Source organism: Halichoeres trimaculatus, unplaced genomic scaffold (assembly GCF_033239565.1).
Source record: "Halichoeres trimaculatus isolate MK-OKI-2021-1 unplaced genomic scaffold, fHalTri1.1 fHalTri1_scaffold_17, whole genome shotgun sequence".
Lineage (NCBI taxonomy): Eukaryota > Metazoa > Chordata > Actinopteri > Labriformes > Labridae > Halichoeres > Halichoeres trimaculatus.
The window spans coordinates 16,400,769-16,419,446 of record NW_027437195.1 but is presented as its reverse complement, the minus strand read 5'-3'; the positions used below and the strand labels follow the sequence as shown (position 1 = coordinate 16,419,446).

The 18,678-nt window shown below is 41.0% G+C and overlaps 1 protein-coding gene across 2 annotated transcripts in view; it reads right to left on the bottom strand.

The window, feature by feature from the left end:
* The window catches only part of LOC141806337 (formin), a 59,006-nt gene that overhangs the window by 10,002 nt on the left and 30,326 nt on the right, over positions 1-18,678 (bottom strand). For both annotated transcript variants that reach the window (XM_074691789.1, XM_074691790.1), the window contains 9 exons: positions 17,044-17,131; positions 14,205-14,266; positions 13,915-14,003; positions 12,880-13,009; positions 12,641-12,787; positions 12,467-12,526; positions 12,267-12,387; positions 6,063-6,155; positions 1,273-1,324 (listed from right to left, as the gene is read on the bottom strand). In XM_074691789.1, the coding sequence (XP_074547890.1) occupies positions 1,273-1,324; positions 6,063-6,155; positions 12,267-12,387; positions 12,467-12,526; positions 12,641-12,787; positions 12,880-13,009; positions 13,915-14,003; positions 14,205-14,266; positions 17,044-17,131 (842 nt within the window). The remainder of the gene's footprint in view (positions 1-1,272; positions 1,325-6,062; positions 6,156-12,266; positions 12,388-12,466; positions 12,527-12,640; positions 12,788-12,879; positions 13,010-13,914; positions 14,004-14,204; positions 14,267-17,043; positions 17,132-18,678) is intronic.

The window sequence follows — 18,678 nt, the reverse complement described above, 5'->3', positions numbered from 1 at the left end:
TGTCAAGTCGACCTAACTTCACAAAGTACACTGATATATTCTGATTGTTTTCATCTCAGCTTGACATAACTTTATGCTGCTCATTATCCCACTGACAGAATAATGACTGTGGAGTTTGTTTTAGTCAAGTCTTCCCTTCAACAGCTAAAGCTCTGTTTATAATTCCACACTGAAGCGATGTAGGACTGTGTAGCTCTATCATGCAGAAGCCTACATGCATAGCCTGGATTGCACCTCTTCACAAATATAACTACGTGATGAGACCCATGGTTGAAATGACATGGGCTACAAACCTGCTGAGCGGGATCTTGTTTTCTGTATCCACAACACTTCTGGAATTGCTGCACATCTGGTGAAACAGCAGCTTTCCGTGAGGTAAAGAATTGTGGATGGGGAGTGATTTAAACTGCAGCGCATGGGATCCACTGGTATCCTCTGATTCAAAAAGGTCCTGAAATATTGCTGTTATAGCAAGTCCCATTGATAGAGCAGTAGCTCTCTCAGTTCATTGGCTCAGAGTTAAAACACCTGCCTCACCAGGTAACTCAGGATCTTTATACTTTCCTGTTAACACAGAAACTTCTCTCCTGTCCCTTACGGTTCACTGAGAGCATGGCATTGTCAGATTCATTACCTTCACTAAGGAGGTTATGTTTTTGGGAGAGTTTGTTAGTCTGTCTGTGAACAACATAACTCAAAAAGTAACAAACGGATCTTGATGAAATTTTCAGAAAATGTTCAAAATGGGATAAGGAAGAAGTGATTAAATTTTGGAGGTGGTCTGGATCAACGTCTGGATCCAGGATTTTTTAAAGGATTCTTTGTCATTGTGAGATAGGGCTGTTTTCATAATAATTTTCAACACTGTTAGGAAACAAATTATAGTACAAACCTGCAACTGACACCAAATTGTAGCAGACAGTCTGCTGAAAGGGAGTATAACATTAAAGTAGGACTAAAGTGTTGGTGACAATCACAATATGCTTGATGGAGGTCTGCGCTCTCTGAGTGATTTTCTAGTTTTTTTAAACTAGCTGTATTTTTGTCTCTTTTGAAGCCGGCAGACCCACAGCTAATCAGTGTGCTTCAGGTGGAAGGATAGAAATGTGCTGTTTCAACAAATAGAGCAGAAATGATCCACAAAGAGCAGGAATATTCCTTTAAATGGTTAACTCTTACTCTTTACCAGCTATATAATGCAGTCTAAGTGACAAACTCAAAAACTTTTATTTGAAATTCTGAGTGCACTAAACCTGTGAGTTGCTCTCTTACCTTTTCTGTGCATTATTGAGACGGTCCTCTTCAGCTGAATGATCCTTTTGAGCTGTGAATCAGAGAGAGAATAACACATTTAGGTCAAGGGGGCACATTATGGGACTTTCACTGATTCAAAAAACAGATTCAGATTCAAAGTCTGGTCCCAGTTGGGGGCGCTCCGTTCAAAAGCCTGTCTGAGTTGTTAGTGGAGAAAAAAAAGAAGGAGACAGACTCTGGGTTAAGATGTCATTTAGCAGCAAGTGTGTTGTTCCAAGTGACAGTTCAGCACATTGTAAAGTTTGATTTGCCTCTGTGTGTTGACGCATGAGAGTGTGAGCCTGTGACGCCTGTGCTCAGGGTGGGGAGCAGGGGTCTGTTTGTGGAGATGTGTGTTGGAGTAGAAGTGTGTGTTGTGGTGACATCCATGTGCATGTTCTGAGCAGAGCTGTAGCAGAGGTGCAGGGTTGAGCATGGAGGCTTGGGAACTGCAGGCTCCTGTGGACTCCTGCCATGTAAAAGTGTACAAATGCAAGGCAGATGTGTGCGGCGGGCCAGGCCGAGGTGCAAGAATTTATCTAGGGCCAGAGAGAGCCTGTGATCTCAGATTTATTGCATTTTTCCAGATTCATCCCTTTTACAATGATGGGGGACCTTTCTGCTTGAAGATTTAAGAGCGGGAAGTCTCCAAAAATTGTTCAAAGAGAGGTTTGGGGGTCTTCTGGGAGAAGGTGAGCTTAAGCCTCCAACCAACCACCCCACTTGGTTTTACTCTTTTTTTCTCTTGTGTATGTGGGCAAGAAGGTAAACCTAATGAAGGAGGTTGTGACCATGTCTGGGGTACAAGGAAGAGGGGGGGCAACAAGAGGGGCCGTGACCAATGGCGTTAGTCTCAGCAGGGGTCAGGCTGGCGCCTGAGGTACCCCTCTGATGCAACGCTGCAGAGGTGGCACTGGAGCCGGGAAGCCGAGGAGAAAGAGGGAGGATGTGTGAAGTTTCTCCTCCTCGGCTCTTTGTGTAAACATGAAACCAGTAGTCGCTAACTAGAAAGTTATGAGATGTGCATGCTGAGAGGGATAATAAATTAGGGCTTTAAAATTTTGACACACTTTCCCAAACCACTGCTTTACCTGGCAGCTAGACAACATCATCAAGAGGGATGCTGGGGACCTTCAAGACCCCTATGAAGCATCCATTTTGCTTCCCTTTACTGTCTTTATTCAACCCACCTCAAAAACTTCTTAAAAAACAGACTCTTCAGTCAGTCAGTGTCTGTGGATTCTGCTTGAATTACGTGATTCCTGCTCATCTGGACAAGTGGGACTCAGTGTGACTCACTGACAGCAAAAAAAGTGTGAGGATGTGGTGATACATGTGTACTTGCTAACAGAGCTGGATGACTGAATGAAGGAGAGTTGTTTTTAATGAGACGTGGCACGCTTTCAACATGAAAATATGTGGCGGAGGGTATCCCCAGAGGTTTCAAAGAGCTTATTAAAAAGAGGAAACAAAAGGTGATAAGTCTGATGATGAGACCAGCAGTCTGAACTAAAGGGTTTGTTTTTGTCTGGGTTTCAGTTTACTTTACAGATTACATTTTGCTCGTAACCATAGTAGCAGCACTGATGCACTGAACAAAGTAACAGCCTTACAGAAAAGCAGATCACTAGATACTGAAGGTATCCCCTGTTAGATCTGGGAGAGATCACACAGGCAAGTATAAAAAGCAGCATGCAGGGCGTTTAGGTTCACCTGCAGCTCCTGCTGTGAGCGTCTCCACAGGGTCACAGGTCAGTGCTACTCAGAACCACAAGTCTCCAAACAAAGTGTTGATCACTGGTATACTTTGATCCTCTAGACAGAGGAAGAAGCTAAATGGCTGTTTTTGTGATGATGTCGTTTTCAGCGCTGCTTCCTGATAGTTAATTATGATATCTAAAATCATGTGTCAAACACATGAGTCTGCGGTCGGACTCTGGAACATTTACCTGCATGAGAAGTTCACGCATTTGCCGATGAGTCAGAGTTTAAGAGCTTCAGCTGTGTTTGATGTGAGGACTGTTGCTTTGTTTTGCCTTTTGAAGTCATGGAATCATCACGAACAATGATTACACACTGCTTCTCACCGACGCACAAGCAACAGCTCGAGGAATTCTGTTTATGATAGAGAGGTTTACAAGTATTCCATTGGAAAGTTTATGTTCAAGATGTACCATTGGAAACCAGGTCTAATTTGTAGCCAGTGGCAGTCACAGAGGTTTTAATAGCTTTCAAATATTCAGTGATACTGAACAAAGCTTGGGAAAAATTTCAGGGTGACTTATGGTGGATAAACTCATGAGAACAATGGCGTGGTGGATCTACTTAAATAAGAGCAGCACAGACTCTGGATGCAAAAACACACAGCTGTTTAGAAAGTTCCTGCAAACAGTGTGCAAGTGACTTTGCATGTTGATTGGCTAGTGGAAAAGGCTATCCTGAATGGCTATGACATAGCACGGAGCAAGAAAAGCACAACCAAACGCCAAACAAAATAAGCTTTTTTCTAAAAGAGGGTGAAGCTTGGCTGGACTTTTAATCACTTTCAGGCACTTGGAGAGCAGCTCTGTCAAAGAGGGACACAAGTTGGCTTTCTGCTAACTAGGTATAAGTTAAATAACCCAGTGTTTAGCTAACATGCTAAGTCAGGTGCACGGCTGCACCTGTGGTTGATGATGCTGCCAGTGGTTGCTGGGCTGGTGAATGTGTTCACATAGTCATGGTCTAGGGCTGTAGGTGTGCGCTGCCGCTGGCACTGAGCCAAGGAGGAGGAGCCCAATTTGAATTTGTGTTTACTAACAAGTGAAGACCCTAGCTTTAAACATCAAAGATTTTCAACAAGTCAAACTCAAACAAGTCTGGAGCACAATGAAATCTTCCACCAAAACCACCAAACCATGTACCACTTCTGTGACTTAGCCATAGCTAGTATCTTGGTACCTAATTTTCTTGTTTTTTGGTAGCTGGATAAATTTGTAACATCTTAAAACAAAAATGAGAGTAGTAATAGATTGCAATTTGCCACTATAACTGATTAAAGAGGAGGTGTGGTGCCTGTTTGAGCTTTGTACTGTCTTTCTGAATGATAAAGTTTCAACAACATTACCATAGAGCAGCATGGATGTCTTTTGGCCACCGTGGACTATTACTTAGATGATGGCAGAAGCTCTACTTATTTATAAAGTTGTGTTTTTGCTTCTGAGAAAACAACAGTAGCAATGCTTTAAAATAGCTCAAAATGAACATACTCTGTGCTATATTTTCAATTAATAGCTAAAAACAACAAAATGCAAGCAAAAGACCAAATCAGGAGTCCAGTTGGGTTAGGGGACAGACTAGATAGTAAGATTGAGGTTGCTCTTCCCCAGTCCTGGTGGTCCCTGAGCCTGATCCACTGAGGCCAGCCAGCCTTTACAAGGCAGCAGCCAGAGATGTCCCGCCAGCTTTATGGAAGCTGAGAGTACATGAGAACCATGTTAGAGGCAATGTGATCCCTTCTACAGGCCTGTTGACTCCTGTCCTCATGCTGTCTTACAGTGCACCAAGACGCCCTCTCCCAGCAAGAACAAAACACACACACACACATGCACTGAGAGGCAGAATCTGCACCACCCAGCTGACTGACACGGCAAAAAACATAATTATACCTTCCTCTTTTTAAAGGTCCCATGCCGGGCATCGGGGCAAACACGGGGCTTTTCTTGCTCTGAAAGCTCAGTTTTAATGACTATCTCCTCGGCTGTAAATCCTCTGTCAAAAGTACTGTTTCATCTTTGAAGACAGCAAGAATTTCTTCAGGCTCTTTTAAGAGCGTGACATGGGACAGGCCAGCCAGAGGGTGGGAGTAAGGGCACACATTGGTCAGGCCTTAAGTGTGTCATTGTGCTTGGATTGAGGGGAGGGTGCTGGCAGAGAATACTATTTATGGCTTCCCTTAACTTTACGGCAAACGATGACTTCACAGAAGGTGAGATCAAGTCTAATAAGAACACAAAAAAAGAAATATTTATTTTGAAATAGAATGCTAGAATTTAAAAGGATGATTTTTAAAGTCATTTGTTAGTATCCTCTGATACTGAAGGGTCATTTCTGACTGTTTTTTCTCCATTATTACAATATGATCAAGATAGACTACACCAAAGGACACAGTAATGCCATTAGAAATAACTCAATTTGTGCCCATTAAGGCTCATCATGTTTCTGCTAACACTTCATACTAACAGCATATGTGAGATATCATGTAAAAAGAAACAGAGCCAGCTTTAAATCAATAAAAAAAAAAAAACTCCCCTTACTGCAAGGGTCTCCTTCTCAGCTACGTCCCACTTAGATTTGCTGTACAGTGAGATGGTATTAAAGGGGTAACTGTTAATCTAAACTTCATGAACAGACCACTCTTTGTCATGAAGCCAGTGCAGACGTGCTAACTGCAGTTCACCAAGTGTCCACTTGAGGCTGGCTGCAGAGGCATCAGAAACCAAATACACATCCATTCAAAAAAGCTGTCTCCAAAGAAAAATAAACATGTTTACAGCCTGGTTCAAAAAAATATTTTGGACTGAATATCTCATTTCTCTGTCATCACACAAAGTACGAGAACTAATATTTTCATATTTTGTTATTTTCAAAGTCAACTTACAAGTTTTGACAGTTTAAGGAAATGTCTGGTTTGATTGACAGGCAGGCAAAGTGTACCTGTTAGTGAAGAGGCTACATCCCATGCTGCCAGGACACAGTCTAAGTTTCACCCTTAAAAAAGTTTGACTCACCAGCAGAGATGAACCCCTCCATCTTCCCCTTGAAGGGCTCGAGGTGCTCTGGTGAAGAGTTGCCACACACCGTCTGTACATCTTTCTCACAGGCTGGTAAAGGAAACAGAAAAAATGGAAATGATGAATCATGTAGGCTCTAAAAAGGGACAACGGTTAAGAACAAGACAAGTGTTATCTTGATATGTTGAGGAATATATAAGATATCAGGATCTGCATCTTCCTCTGTCCCCTTTTCAAACCCCATGTCTTACATGTGCAAGGCTTCTACTCAAGGTTTCAACATATTAAGGCTGCAACTAATGATTATTTAGTATGTAGTAATCAATTACTCTGACGATTATATTTGCGTTTAATTGATGAATCAGGTGCGGAAAAAGGATGAAATGCATGATAGTAAAATTTGCAAAACCAAACATGCATTGTTTGCTTAAAGGTATATACAAAGAACCAACACTTTTGAACATAGTTTATCTGATCTGATGCTACATTTATAATGTATAAAAAGTGATATGAATGTATTGTCACTTACAGAATCAACAGTAATGGCAAAACAATAGATAAAATACTATGTCATAAGATTAAGAACTTAGTAAAAAAAGTATCCTCAATCTTTTCACCTGCAGGTCAAACAGTTCACTCCCTCTGCCCTACCACTATCTGTATCTGTAACGCTAAAGTCGGTTTGATAAACTCCTTGTGGTTTTCAAACACTCCAGTCCAGTAGGTGGTGGTAATGCACCTTCAGCTAGCTGCCGACTGCTAAATAATCCAACAAAAAGGAAGAAGACAAATAAACTGAAGACAAACCAGTACAGTAATGACGCAGCACAGTGCATCGATTATGGGATAATGTGCAGCCCTACGACCTATATAAATAAAGATTGATTGATTGGTGTATTTTTTATCCCGCAGCATAAGCATGTTGTTTTACACACTGCATTATTAAGGTATTAAGTTAAATCAAAGGTGAGCTTTTGTGGAACATTGTCTTAGTTTTACATTTTTTTCTGGGAGTACCAGTAGCTCAGTGGGAGAAGCCGGGGTCAGCAGTATGTGAGTGGGACTAGTTAATAGTGATGGACACTTTGGAAGCCTCTGCCATCATTGTATGAATGTGTTTTGAGTTAGTGAGTGGGATGTGAAATTTCTGTACAAACAAAACAAAAAAAAATGCTTTATGAAATCTTTTCAGTCATAAGCTCTGATAAGCTCTGATGATTTGGTTTTATAGGTGAGTAATATCCGATGGTTAACTAATCAGTAGTGTTTCAGTATTGTTCTACATCTTGTTACTTCCCTTGTGTCTTAATAATTTACACGTGAGTGCAGCAGATGTGTGTTTGCTGTTTGTGGATTTGTTTTCTGCACGACGCCAAATGAGCCAGCTCACACGCGCTGAGAGGAAACAGTTGTGACCGAGCGTGCTCCAGCCGAATCTTCCCCATTTCCTCTCAACTGTAACCCGGGTTAATATACACACAGACGCCTGCTAAAAGAACTTTGGCACATTGCTCCAACCTGTAAGTCATTAATGGCTGCAATAAATACCTCGACTTGCTTATGACTGCATAGCTAAATAGTTCTGCAACACAACAAGAGCATTAACAGGTCTGGCCGCAGTCTCACTTCTCTGCGAGGCTTCTTTTAGATCTGAGTTTGGCTCTCAAATGTTTGCATGCAGAGCAGCTGCACCTGCAACTCAGTGAACTCAGTCTATTACATCTTTTATTTATTGGCTGTGTTAATAAATCAGACAGGAAACACAACGTCTGAGCATTAAAGCTGAGGAGTAACTACGCACAGCCTCAGTGTCTGGATTCCAGGACTCTTTTAAAATTTGTGAATAGTGAGAGACGGCAGTTATCAAAATAAAAACCAGAGATCAGCAACCAAACATGACGACCAAAATATCCTGTTTGGACAAAACCGCGTTTCCTCACCAGAAATCCCCCAACTCAAAACGACCCATTAAAAACAGCGCTCAAAACAGCAAGTCTACAATTTAAAGGCGGCTCTCTCCCAAATGTGGTCCAGACAGCAAAGGCCGCAAGGAGGAAGCCCACAAAAACACAGCAGCTGTAAAGAATAAAAAACCAAAAGCTCCAGTTTGAGACATTGTCTTAGAGTGATAACACAGTTTTTAGAAGGCGTGCCCTGTAAGGGAGGATTCTCCTAAAGCTAAATGACAGACAACGTGTATCAGCTGAGAGGGGAGACCATAAAGTTAATGAGCTTTGCCAAAATTAAAAACAAAAAATGAAAGTTTACAGGAGAAGAAAAGAGAAAGTTCTATCAATGCTTTTATGTGTTTGGGAGCCAGAGCAATTTTATCTCTTCAGATTTGTATATTTGGGTGAATTATTTTTCAGAAAATGTCTCTTTGATTCAACCTTTTTGGGCTGCATAGAAAAAAGTTAAGAGAAATCTTAGATTAGGTCTTTTGTTTATTTTTTATTTTTGTTATTTATTTTAATTTGGGCCAGGAATATCATTAAATTGAATTAAATATTACTCCTTTTTTTGTTGAGAAAATTTGAAGAGTATTTACTTTTGTGACGTATATAGTTTAAAAATTCCATTTAAAAAAAAAAAAAATCATCAAATTAAAGAAAATCAAAAACAAGTGGGTTAGCATAAATTGAGAAATTAAGATGTCAGATTTAACACAGTCATGTTGCAGAAGTCTAAATTTTCCTTTTTTCATATTCTAAAAATTGTATCATGATTTTCACAAAATGATTTAATTTTTTAAAATTCAAAAAGAAATGGTAAAAATCAGGCATTGTCTACTTCCACATTTTAACTAACAATGAGCTAAAAACACAATAATATTACTGTGGGTAATTAATCTAGCAGTTTATTAATAATCAAAAAATTTCTAATATTTAAGTTGAAAACAATTTAATCTCATTAGACGAGCACAACATAGATTAGGTTCTCAGCTGTTATTGTTAACTCTTACATAATTATAAATGATGTTGAACTGATCATAGAATAATGCAAATACACCTACAGATTCACAGCATTTCATCAGTATATGTATGGTGCAATATCTGTTTTGGAATAATTACCTGAATCATGGTCCTATTTTCTATAAATAAGTAAAAAAACAGATCAATAATAGGGTATGCAAAAATATAAAGTGAAAGCAAAACTATGATGGTGAAAATTTGAAGCCTCAAAAGTGCATCGACTTGATATCTCCAGAGGAATGGTTCCCCAACCCATCATGTATGAATAGGATTGAGTTGGCGATGTATTGTTTAAAATAAGATAACATGACAACAAGCTGTGGGTAAAGGAGGGGCAGCTGTTTTAACGGGAAGAAAAACAAACAAGAAAGCCAGAATTGTGCTCCAGAGTTTGCCCTGTGTGGTTAACTTTGATGCGAGTATGTACTTATGATTGTACCGCGGTCAGCACGAGCCCCCGCAGCAGCTACCAGGAAATCACAGCACAAAGACAATGCACAACTCTGAGAGGATTAGAAAATAAGCTGAAGCAGTGGATGAGAGACGCAGGGACTAAACCAGCTGTTTGATGAATGTTTCTGTCTCTACGCCTCGCCACCTCCTGTCTCTGTAGCTCTGGATCATTATTAAAAGTTGACACTGAGGAAGTAAAGCAGTAGACAGAAACACATGAGGATACACTGGTGACTTCATTGTTGTTCAACAGTTGCCAGCAGAACCATAGTTCCAGTGAGTAAATTAATTAATGTCATATGTTGTTATTTTCCAGTCTGACAAATATCCACATGTAAAAAAAGAATGTTTTAGAGAGACAGAACTTTGGCTTTGCGTCACTATTTATCAGAGGCTAAATCAGTGCGGTGCTCTGACCCGGGCACATGCTAATAATTTATACCTGGAAAAGTGAATTCTCTTTCTGATCCCCAATTATCTCCAAACCCAGCAGACTGTCAGACTTCCAGCTCAGCTCTCTGTTGGATGATCCCCCCTGTGAGGCCAGCCAGGAAGCTGCTTCAGTGAGGAAAGGTAAGATACTCTCACCTCTTTCCATTCCTCAAGATTCAACTGGGACCTATCAAACTATAAGCCTTCTCCACAGTTTGGTAGAAACAGCGCACAAAGATTCAACTATAAATCTTGAACAAAATTGGATTCAGGAATGTCAAAATCCCCAAGCTGCTGCCTCATAGAAAAGTTACTACCATGATGAGAAAAAGCTAATTTGGTTAAAAATGAGTTGAATAAATGAAGAGTCTTGAACTCTCCCTCATGTTAATTTAAGGTATGATTTGTTTGGTCAGGTGAGCAGAGCGATACTTCAGCACTCAGCACATGCTGTTCTGAGCCCAGGCTCCGTCGTAAAGCAGAGCTCAGGCTAAAGGCCCTGCCTGAACCTGACATTAAAGGCCATTTAAAATCAGGACACTGTCTGATTTGCCACAGTGATGAATGCCTAACCTGGGCCAGGCCCTCAGTGAAACACTAAACTCCCCTGGGCAGCAAATGAGCTCTGACTGTTTCTTTTTATTTGATCCTATTTCATTCGGTAGCGTCCCTGCCTCTCTGTCAAGTCCAATTACGCGGCAGTTAAATGGATCTTTATGTAGCTAGTCACTGGTCTGATCTACAGATTCAGCCTCAGGTCTGAAAGGCAGCTGAGTGCTCCTGTTCTACAGGATCTGAGAACTAAAGGTAAAAGTCTCAGTTACGGGAACAGAACAGTAGATATTTTGCTTAATAGGAGTCCTACAGTGGGTTTAACTCCTCGTGGCCTCCCACTCATCTCTCTCCCTCTGAGAGGAGCTCAGGGAGAGGTCATCACCCTCTCCCCAAACAGGAAGCCCCATCAAAAGAGGATCATGTTTCTGCACAAGCCAGTGAAGGAGAGGGCAGCCAAACTGACGGGGACTTTCTCTTGAGCATCACTGACTAGACTCAACACACGAACATGCACACAGAGCAAACTGGGAGATGTGTGTGATCAGTGCAAAAACACAGCTCTGTGCTAATTTTAGCCCAAAATACCAAGATTTCCCCGAAAGGCTGAGCTACACTCGCAGATTTGTCCTGGATCTCGGGTTAAGCTAGAAGAGGTGAGTTTCTGACTGTTGGCACACAGTCTCCTGACCTTTGACCCCAAGCCTGGAGGGCAAGAAAATGCAGTCGCCACCTCAGGATCAGGTGAGGGCCTGGCAGGCGTGCTTGTTTCAGACACGCAGAGGGAGTAAAATGTGATTCAGTGTGAACCTCTCTGACAGAATCCACATCGTGGGTGGAAGCGGTCTGTGTTAGCTACATAATTAAGACCACTTGCTTTCTTTAGGCAGGTTTATAATAGCCGGGCATAAATATTTATTCCTGGCGTCTGCAGAGGATAAAAATGGAGGGAGTCAGAGGTGGAGCTCACCAAACATGCAGAATCCAACACTCGCCCTGTGATGCTAATACCCCCAAGGAATACTGTGCCAGACTGTGCTGCAGCAGAGATCAAATGCGAAGGCCCTTATGTTGCATTTATTGTCTTCAGGTCTTCTATTTTTCCTAATAAATGAGTGACAGCTTGAGGTAGGTGGGTCTGGGTGTTTTAGTAGACTCTTTGTATTTTTCCCCAGGGTCAGCAAGGAGAGGGCTTTAACAGTGATCTAAAAAACGTAGGGGAGACTTTCAGAGCATATCTAATTGCTTTCATATGCCGTATTATTGGTTGATTTAAATAACCACAGACACAAGGGGCACAGGGGTGCATTGCCTTTAACCTCTGCATGGCCCTGGCCAAGACTGACTGGCTGGCTGGTTTGGTTACTGAGTGGATCAGCGCCCCTAACACTTAAAATGCAGGACACCAAAAACAGTTTTTTTTCCCCTCTGATGCTTTCCCAGTATGCTGGACTTTGCTTTTTCTACACTCTGCTCTTTCTTAAGAGTCAGTTTGAGCAGTCTGGATGCTTCATGGCTAACTGTTCTGTCATTGTTGTTAAAACAGGAATGCCTGTGGTGTTGCGATGACAGGGCTGTGAAGATGTAATGTCTGGAAAGTGGAAAAAGCTGCCTCAGGCCTTCTTTGTTTTTGAATACATCCCAAACCTCTCTCTGCATTTAAATTTACATTTCAGCTCCTCTTATGAAGGATGTTCATAAATGCAATCACATTGACTGACTGAGGTGTGCAGTTAAAGCCGTGTAACCCACAGTTAAAGTGACTGTACTCATACAGCGCTATGTGACTTACTGGTTAGATCTTTTTTCAGCTTCCTGATGTCCTTGGTGAGGTCTTCAAACTTCACCTGAGCTGCCTGGAAGAAATCCTGAGGCTCCGGCAGAGGGTACACACTCTTATCTGTGCCAGCATGCTGCAACATGGAACAGTTTATGAGTGCTGGGAAAACGGTGTGAAAGGAAAGACTGGAAATTAGATTGATGGAAGCTTACCTTATCAAAATAGCGCAGGTAGTACAAAACAACATAATCCACCAGATTCATGCGGTTGTCCTATGGAGGAAATACACAGCTGTGAGGATCAGAATTTAAAATGCATGTTGTGGTCCCTGTGGTCTGATTGTACTTGGCAGCATTTGATGTAAATGTGAGCCTGCTTCTTATTACCCTGCTCTTGACATCCTTAAGTTTTGGGAGAATTTCCAGGCCAAAGCCATCAGCCTGACCTCTCGTCCTGTTCCCTCCATTCATATAGTTCCCAAAGGCCAGAACAAGACCCATGACATCCTTCAAAGTGTCACACTCTAACAGTTCCTGAAAACACACAAACACACACTCTTGTGAAGAAGCCTTCGTGTGGCTTAGTAACTTTTCTGGACTGGTGTCTGTTGCCATGTTGCTCTTACTTTACAGAGGTTGGAGATGATGTCCACCTTGCGGCGGATGGAAGCGATCGTGTCGAGGAACACTGACTGAAAGATGATGCAGCGGGATCGGCCGGCGAAGTCAGGAATCTGGGAGAGCTCATAAAGAAACCTAGAAACAACAGGGAGGGGGAAGAGATCAGGGGGTGATGTGTTATGACAAATTTAAACAAAACGTCTAAAAGGAAGAACTATTCTGGGTTCTTGGCAGGCCCTGCTCCTCCACCGAGTCTGGCTGAGTCAATGTTGCTGTTCACAAGCACACAGGCAGCTGATAGTCATGAGCGGCGCTGCTCTGCTGGGTTTGAGGGGTCTGCGGGGTCGGGGTGGAAGGAAAGCAGAGAGAGCGGCGCACACAGATTGATCAAAGGTAGCTCTTGCCTGATGTGGGACGACTTATGTAAACAGTGCCGTGTCAGAGGGGAGCAGAGCGGTAACATCCTGTGTGATTAGGCCCTTCTGATGGAAGGAGACACTGAGTAAGGATGACTCTGGCAGCCATAGTGACAGCTCTGGTCAAACATGGAAACAGGAAGGCCAGGCTGAGCGGCACCGCTGGGTCCGGGCCTCGTTAACTGGTCGGGACTACTTAACCCTGACAGGAGGAACTACTGAGATACCAAAACAATGTCTATGAATCCATTTTTTTCTCACTCGTGTGTGGAAGGTCTCATGAAAACTGAAGACCTTAACGTGAGAAATGGATTCAACTTTTGGTGTTACCTATATTATAAACTTTTTTTCTTCTTTTTAATTCACAATAAAAAACAACATTGATATTTTTTTAATGTTGATCATATAGAAGATCAAATAAAAAAATGAAACAATGCACCACCTTTAAATCGTTTTGTGATATCACTTAAATTGTCGCCGATCAGTTAAATTTGGCCATTTTTAGTTTTTAGTTGGTTGAAAACCAGTCAGTTATAAATGTTTTTTTTTTTAATTCCCTGATGTTACCTCTCTCTACACAAGAAAAACATCTGAAAAATGTCATTTATGAGTTTAAATACATACTGCTCAGGTTTATCCAGTAATTTGGCTTCCTCTTCTTTAGACGTCTCAAAATGTTTTTTTATTTTCATCATCTCATCACTGGTAGCCCTCTGTAAAAAAGGACACAAATGATAAAATTACAACTAATTATTTATAATAAGAGAAAAACAAAATAAAGATACAACTCAATATTAAAAAAAAATTATTCAACAGATGCGTTTTACTTTATTTTTATCAAGCTGTTGTATAACATTATGTTGTTTTTATTTCTTGACAACAGAGCAACAGTTAGCCTGAGCCTTCATACTTACATTTTCATACAACGCTTCAATAGTCTCCAAGTCCACCACAGAGTTGTCCACATTAAGGACAGCTGAAACAATAAAGACATTCATAATTAGCAGTCAGTCTTGGAAAAAGACAACATATTGGCCAAAGCAATCTGCCAATCATGGGCTGCAATTGTTAAATGAACCAACTTTTTTCTCACTAGAGAAATACATAAATAATAGCCCAGATATTTTCTGAATCTTAATGCAACCACAACATTGAAAAAAAGAAGACAGAGAAGAGGAAGAGAAAAGATGGCAAAGAAGGCTCTAGTGATGCTGGATCGGCTGATGGTTTGGGTTGGTGTTAGCAGAGAAGAGCTTCCTCCTTTAATCAAATCCTTCACACTGTATTGACTGACTGATCAGTCATTAATTAGAAAAAACCTTTTTTGTTTAGACATCATCATTTTGCAAAGTACCCCTAGCAACAAACACTTTTTACTTTTTTCAAGGTGACTATAAATGATAAAATGTAGCATAACAATCAAACATAGGGGAAAAAGTCTCAACCCAATTGCAGGAATATTGTATACAACACAAAACCTAGCTTCAGCCTGCTGGCTCTCGCTAATGTTGCATTAAATTCTTTTTATGTTCATCAAAACGGAAACATTTTTTAAAATGTTAGCAGATGCTACCACAAGTGACAATTAAATGATGGCACTAAACAGTGGCAAAATGGCTTTGGCTGTTTGAGAAGGGCTAAATGTAAAGTGCCAGTAGTAGTTTAGCTAGCATTGTATTAGCATCCTGCCACTCTCAGGACAATACCCAAGTAATACAGAAGAAAGCTTCCACTAGAGTAACTGTTGCACAAACAGAGAACATCCTGAAACTAGCTTCAGTCATAGCTGGATAGATAAAGTGGAACTTGGTCAAACTTGATGTGACAATAAAAAAAGAACATCAAGCAGTTTAAAGTTCAACAGCAGCAGTAAAAGGTTGTAAGTCTTAAGCTAATTCAGGTAAGCAGCAAATAACAAACTTTCAGCAGGCACCTTTAGCCAAATAACAGCAGCTTTCATTATCTTTGATATTTATACAGATGTTTTATTTGTGCTGCATTTATTTAATTAAAAATGTGATTCTTTAAGACAAGTCTTTGGTTTTATAAAATTGCTTTAGACAGTAGGACATATTAATTGTTTAGAAAGTTAAAAAGTACACAGCTTCAGTTATTATAGTAGCCAATGTAAAAGTAAAGGTTAAAACAACATCACAGCGCAGGTATTTTCAATCACTGCTTCAAGCTAACAAGGTAATGCTTTGCATTCTGGTTCCCAGCTGTTCCTGCCGTAGAAAAAGCTGTCAATGTGGTCCTGATGTCTGGATCAGAGAGATCGCTGGAGGTCCATTTCCTACATCTTATTAGAGTGGATTATTCAGTCCCTCAGCCATGCAGCCGTCAATCACACACCAAAGGGGGGCCTGCTCCAGTGTGCACAAGAGCACTCTGATCCGAGGGGAGCCGGATATCTCTCCACACCGACAGATCAAAGCTGGCCTGCCAACCGCCTCACACCCTCTCCTTCCACTTTTCACTCATCAGCTTTGGTGTGGAAGGGCATGTGTGGTGTGTGAACATGCACATACATGTGTGTTTGTAGTTGGTGTGTGGGGGAGAGCCTCCCTTTGCCCTTGAACCATGGTGGCCCTTGAGGTCCCCCAGTCACTCCAGTGGGTGCAGTTGACCCCCTCTCTGCCTTAACTAGAGCGCTACCTTCCCTGCTCCCCTCCTTCCTAACCTCTCTCCCTCCCTAGTAGCTCTAATTACATTACATGTCCCATGTCCTTTTAATTTGGCAACAAAGGGGAGGCAAGCAGGCAAGGCCAGGGACCAGAGCCCTTAGAAGTGCTTATTAAGGTGCTGTCCTTCATTGTCAGATTCAAATACTTAATTTCACATTAACCACCCATTAAGGCACAAGGAAGCAGCCTCATGCTGGGAGTAAGCAGGACTTTTTTTTAAATCAAACTACCTCTACAGGCTGTCACAGGAACAGAGAGAAAAGGATTCAAAGAAAGTGGGTAAAATCTAAACAAAATAGGCGTCCTGGAGCTGTGAGCTGCTTGGCTCGTGTTTGAGGTGGTTTTATGTGGTAGCGCAGTGTCTGCTAACTGTGGAAGGTGGTTTTGTACATGCTCAGATCATTAGTGGGGTGTCAGTCCCATTAGGCTTGTGGAAACCGTCACTGGCTACAATAAACAGATCTGCTGGCCGCATGCTCAGACTAACAGGCGGCAGGAACTCTCTGCCACAGTCCCACGACAGGACCAATTCCTGGCCTATCTGCGCTGTCCACAACACACACATTATGTGTTTACACACACATACGAGCCTGCATTTTCCACAGAACAACCAAGCATGTAATCAATCCATGCAGCTCTTCAAATAAAGGAGATTGCAATTTGATTTAAGCAGTGTAGGAGGGATTTAACACAGTGTGACAGAAAACAAAGGCTGCTTTCAACCCAGTGTTTAAGTCTCACATTTTGACAAACGGAGGCATTTATTCTACCACAAGGGTGGATGGAAAATCATCCACTTTTCCACTTGTGACACAAATGAATTAAAGACCAGTGTGACTAGTTACAAATTAGTAGCTGTCAAGAGGTAGGACATTAATCTCTGCTGCAGGGCTCACTATCTCATCCCTAAAAATAACTACATCTGCATTTCATCAGGAGCCTTAGCAATTTCTTACTAAATGGGAGTATAAATTCAGTTTATGACTGTGGAATATAAATACGGGCTCCGTCCTTGACAAAGACTTGAATGATATCATAGAACAGATCATTCCTGGAACATTTGTCTTACCTTGCTGGATGTCTTTCATCTCCAGATGCAGGCTCGATATGAGGATGCCGACTGCTTGTGATCGCTTCCCATCAAGAAGTTTGATTAGCTGGAAAAAGACATAAAACAAGATTAGAATTGTTTACAGTCCAGTGAAAATTAAATCAGTGTGAGTTTCAGTGGATTCACTGCCTTATCTTTCAGAAAACGTCACACCAGTAATATATTTTGTTAAAAGCACTAAACATTTAGTAAAACCTTTTTTTAACACATTACACTATTAGGAAAATTATTTTGACCCTCTGTTTTCAATGTATAAAAGTGTAATGTATGGCCCAAAACAGGGTCCAGTAAGCAACTATGGTCCTGCTTTTACCTTCGGTTACACAGACATATGATTGATCAAAAAGTGTCAAATAAAAAGTTCATTTATTTAACGAAAACTTCACGTAACTAACACTTTCAGGTGGAAGTGAATGACAGACATGAACATACTGAGCTTCTTGGACCAAAAGCACTTTGTAATATAATACATTACTTTTATTATCAACCATTAATCAACATATTTTATTAAAACCTGTCACCATGTAAATGAAAACGATTTAGAAAACATGGGATTCACAAAATTATTATCAATTAGGACTTCATTATATCCAGTTTTTAAGATTGATATAAAATTTTCAACAAAATATGGGGAAGACAATATTATTCCTAAGATTATTATTCTGTCTTAAAACAGGGCGAACCAATTTGCCTATTTCTTCCGTCACCTTTGCCCCCTGTCATCCCGCCCTGCCTCACCCACTCTGAGCATAACTTTAAGTCAAAAACCCTCCCCCTCCCCTCTCGTGTGAAGTTTTTGCAGCCTTTTTTCACTCAAACAATGCATGTTGCAATCTTCATTTCCCTGTGCTGGGCCTTACGAAAAGAAAAATTAAGGGCAGACATCGCAAAGTGGAACAGAAGAGCTTTTTAGAACTGTTGGACATTTGTCCAAGGTACCAGTTACCCTGTTACAATTAATGTGCAAGAGAAATGATGCCAAAAATGGACTTCAAAATCTGATAGTTCCTTTCATATCATAAAAGTGTATCACTTTGTGCAGATCACCCTAAAATGGTCCAGCAGGGACAGTGTATGTGATGGGGGGTGAAAAGAGCTTGACTACAGATAAGTTATCACACTGGGATGTCCCCACAAGCTGGAACCGCCACCAGTCCAATGGGACTGGTTGCTCAAACAAAGACAGGAATAATGCTGTCAAAGCAATGCAACCCAACAAGATGAAAAGGATGCCAAGTTTTGGGCATAGACTTCACATGGCCATTGATAAATGCAATACTAAATGAATTGATATTTGTCAAAAAGAAAAAAAAAAGGCATCAGACCACAAGACACTCTGTTTGAAAGGTTTAAGCTGAAGGGATATTTTTCTTTATAGTATAAAATATCCTGGTATGATATTTGGTCTATAGCCCTTTTGATTCAGGTTACATCATTGAGGAAGCAAAGTAAGCTACAGAAATGTACCTCCTCTGGTTTACCAAAGAACATGTGTGAGATATAATGAAAAATATCAAGTCACAGTGAAAGTACAAAGGCAAAAGTGGCACCATAAAAGGACAGTCTATAGAGCAAGGCAAAAAGAAGCAGGGT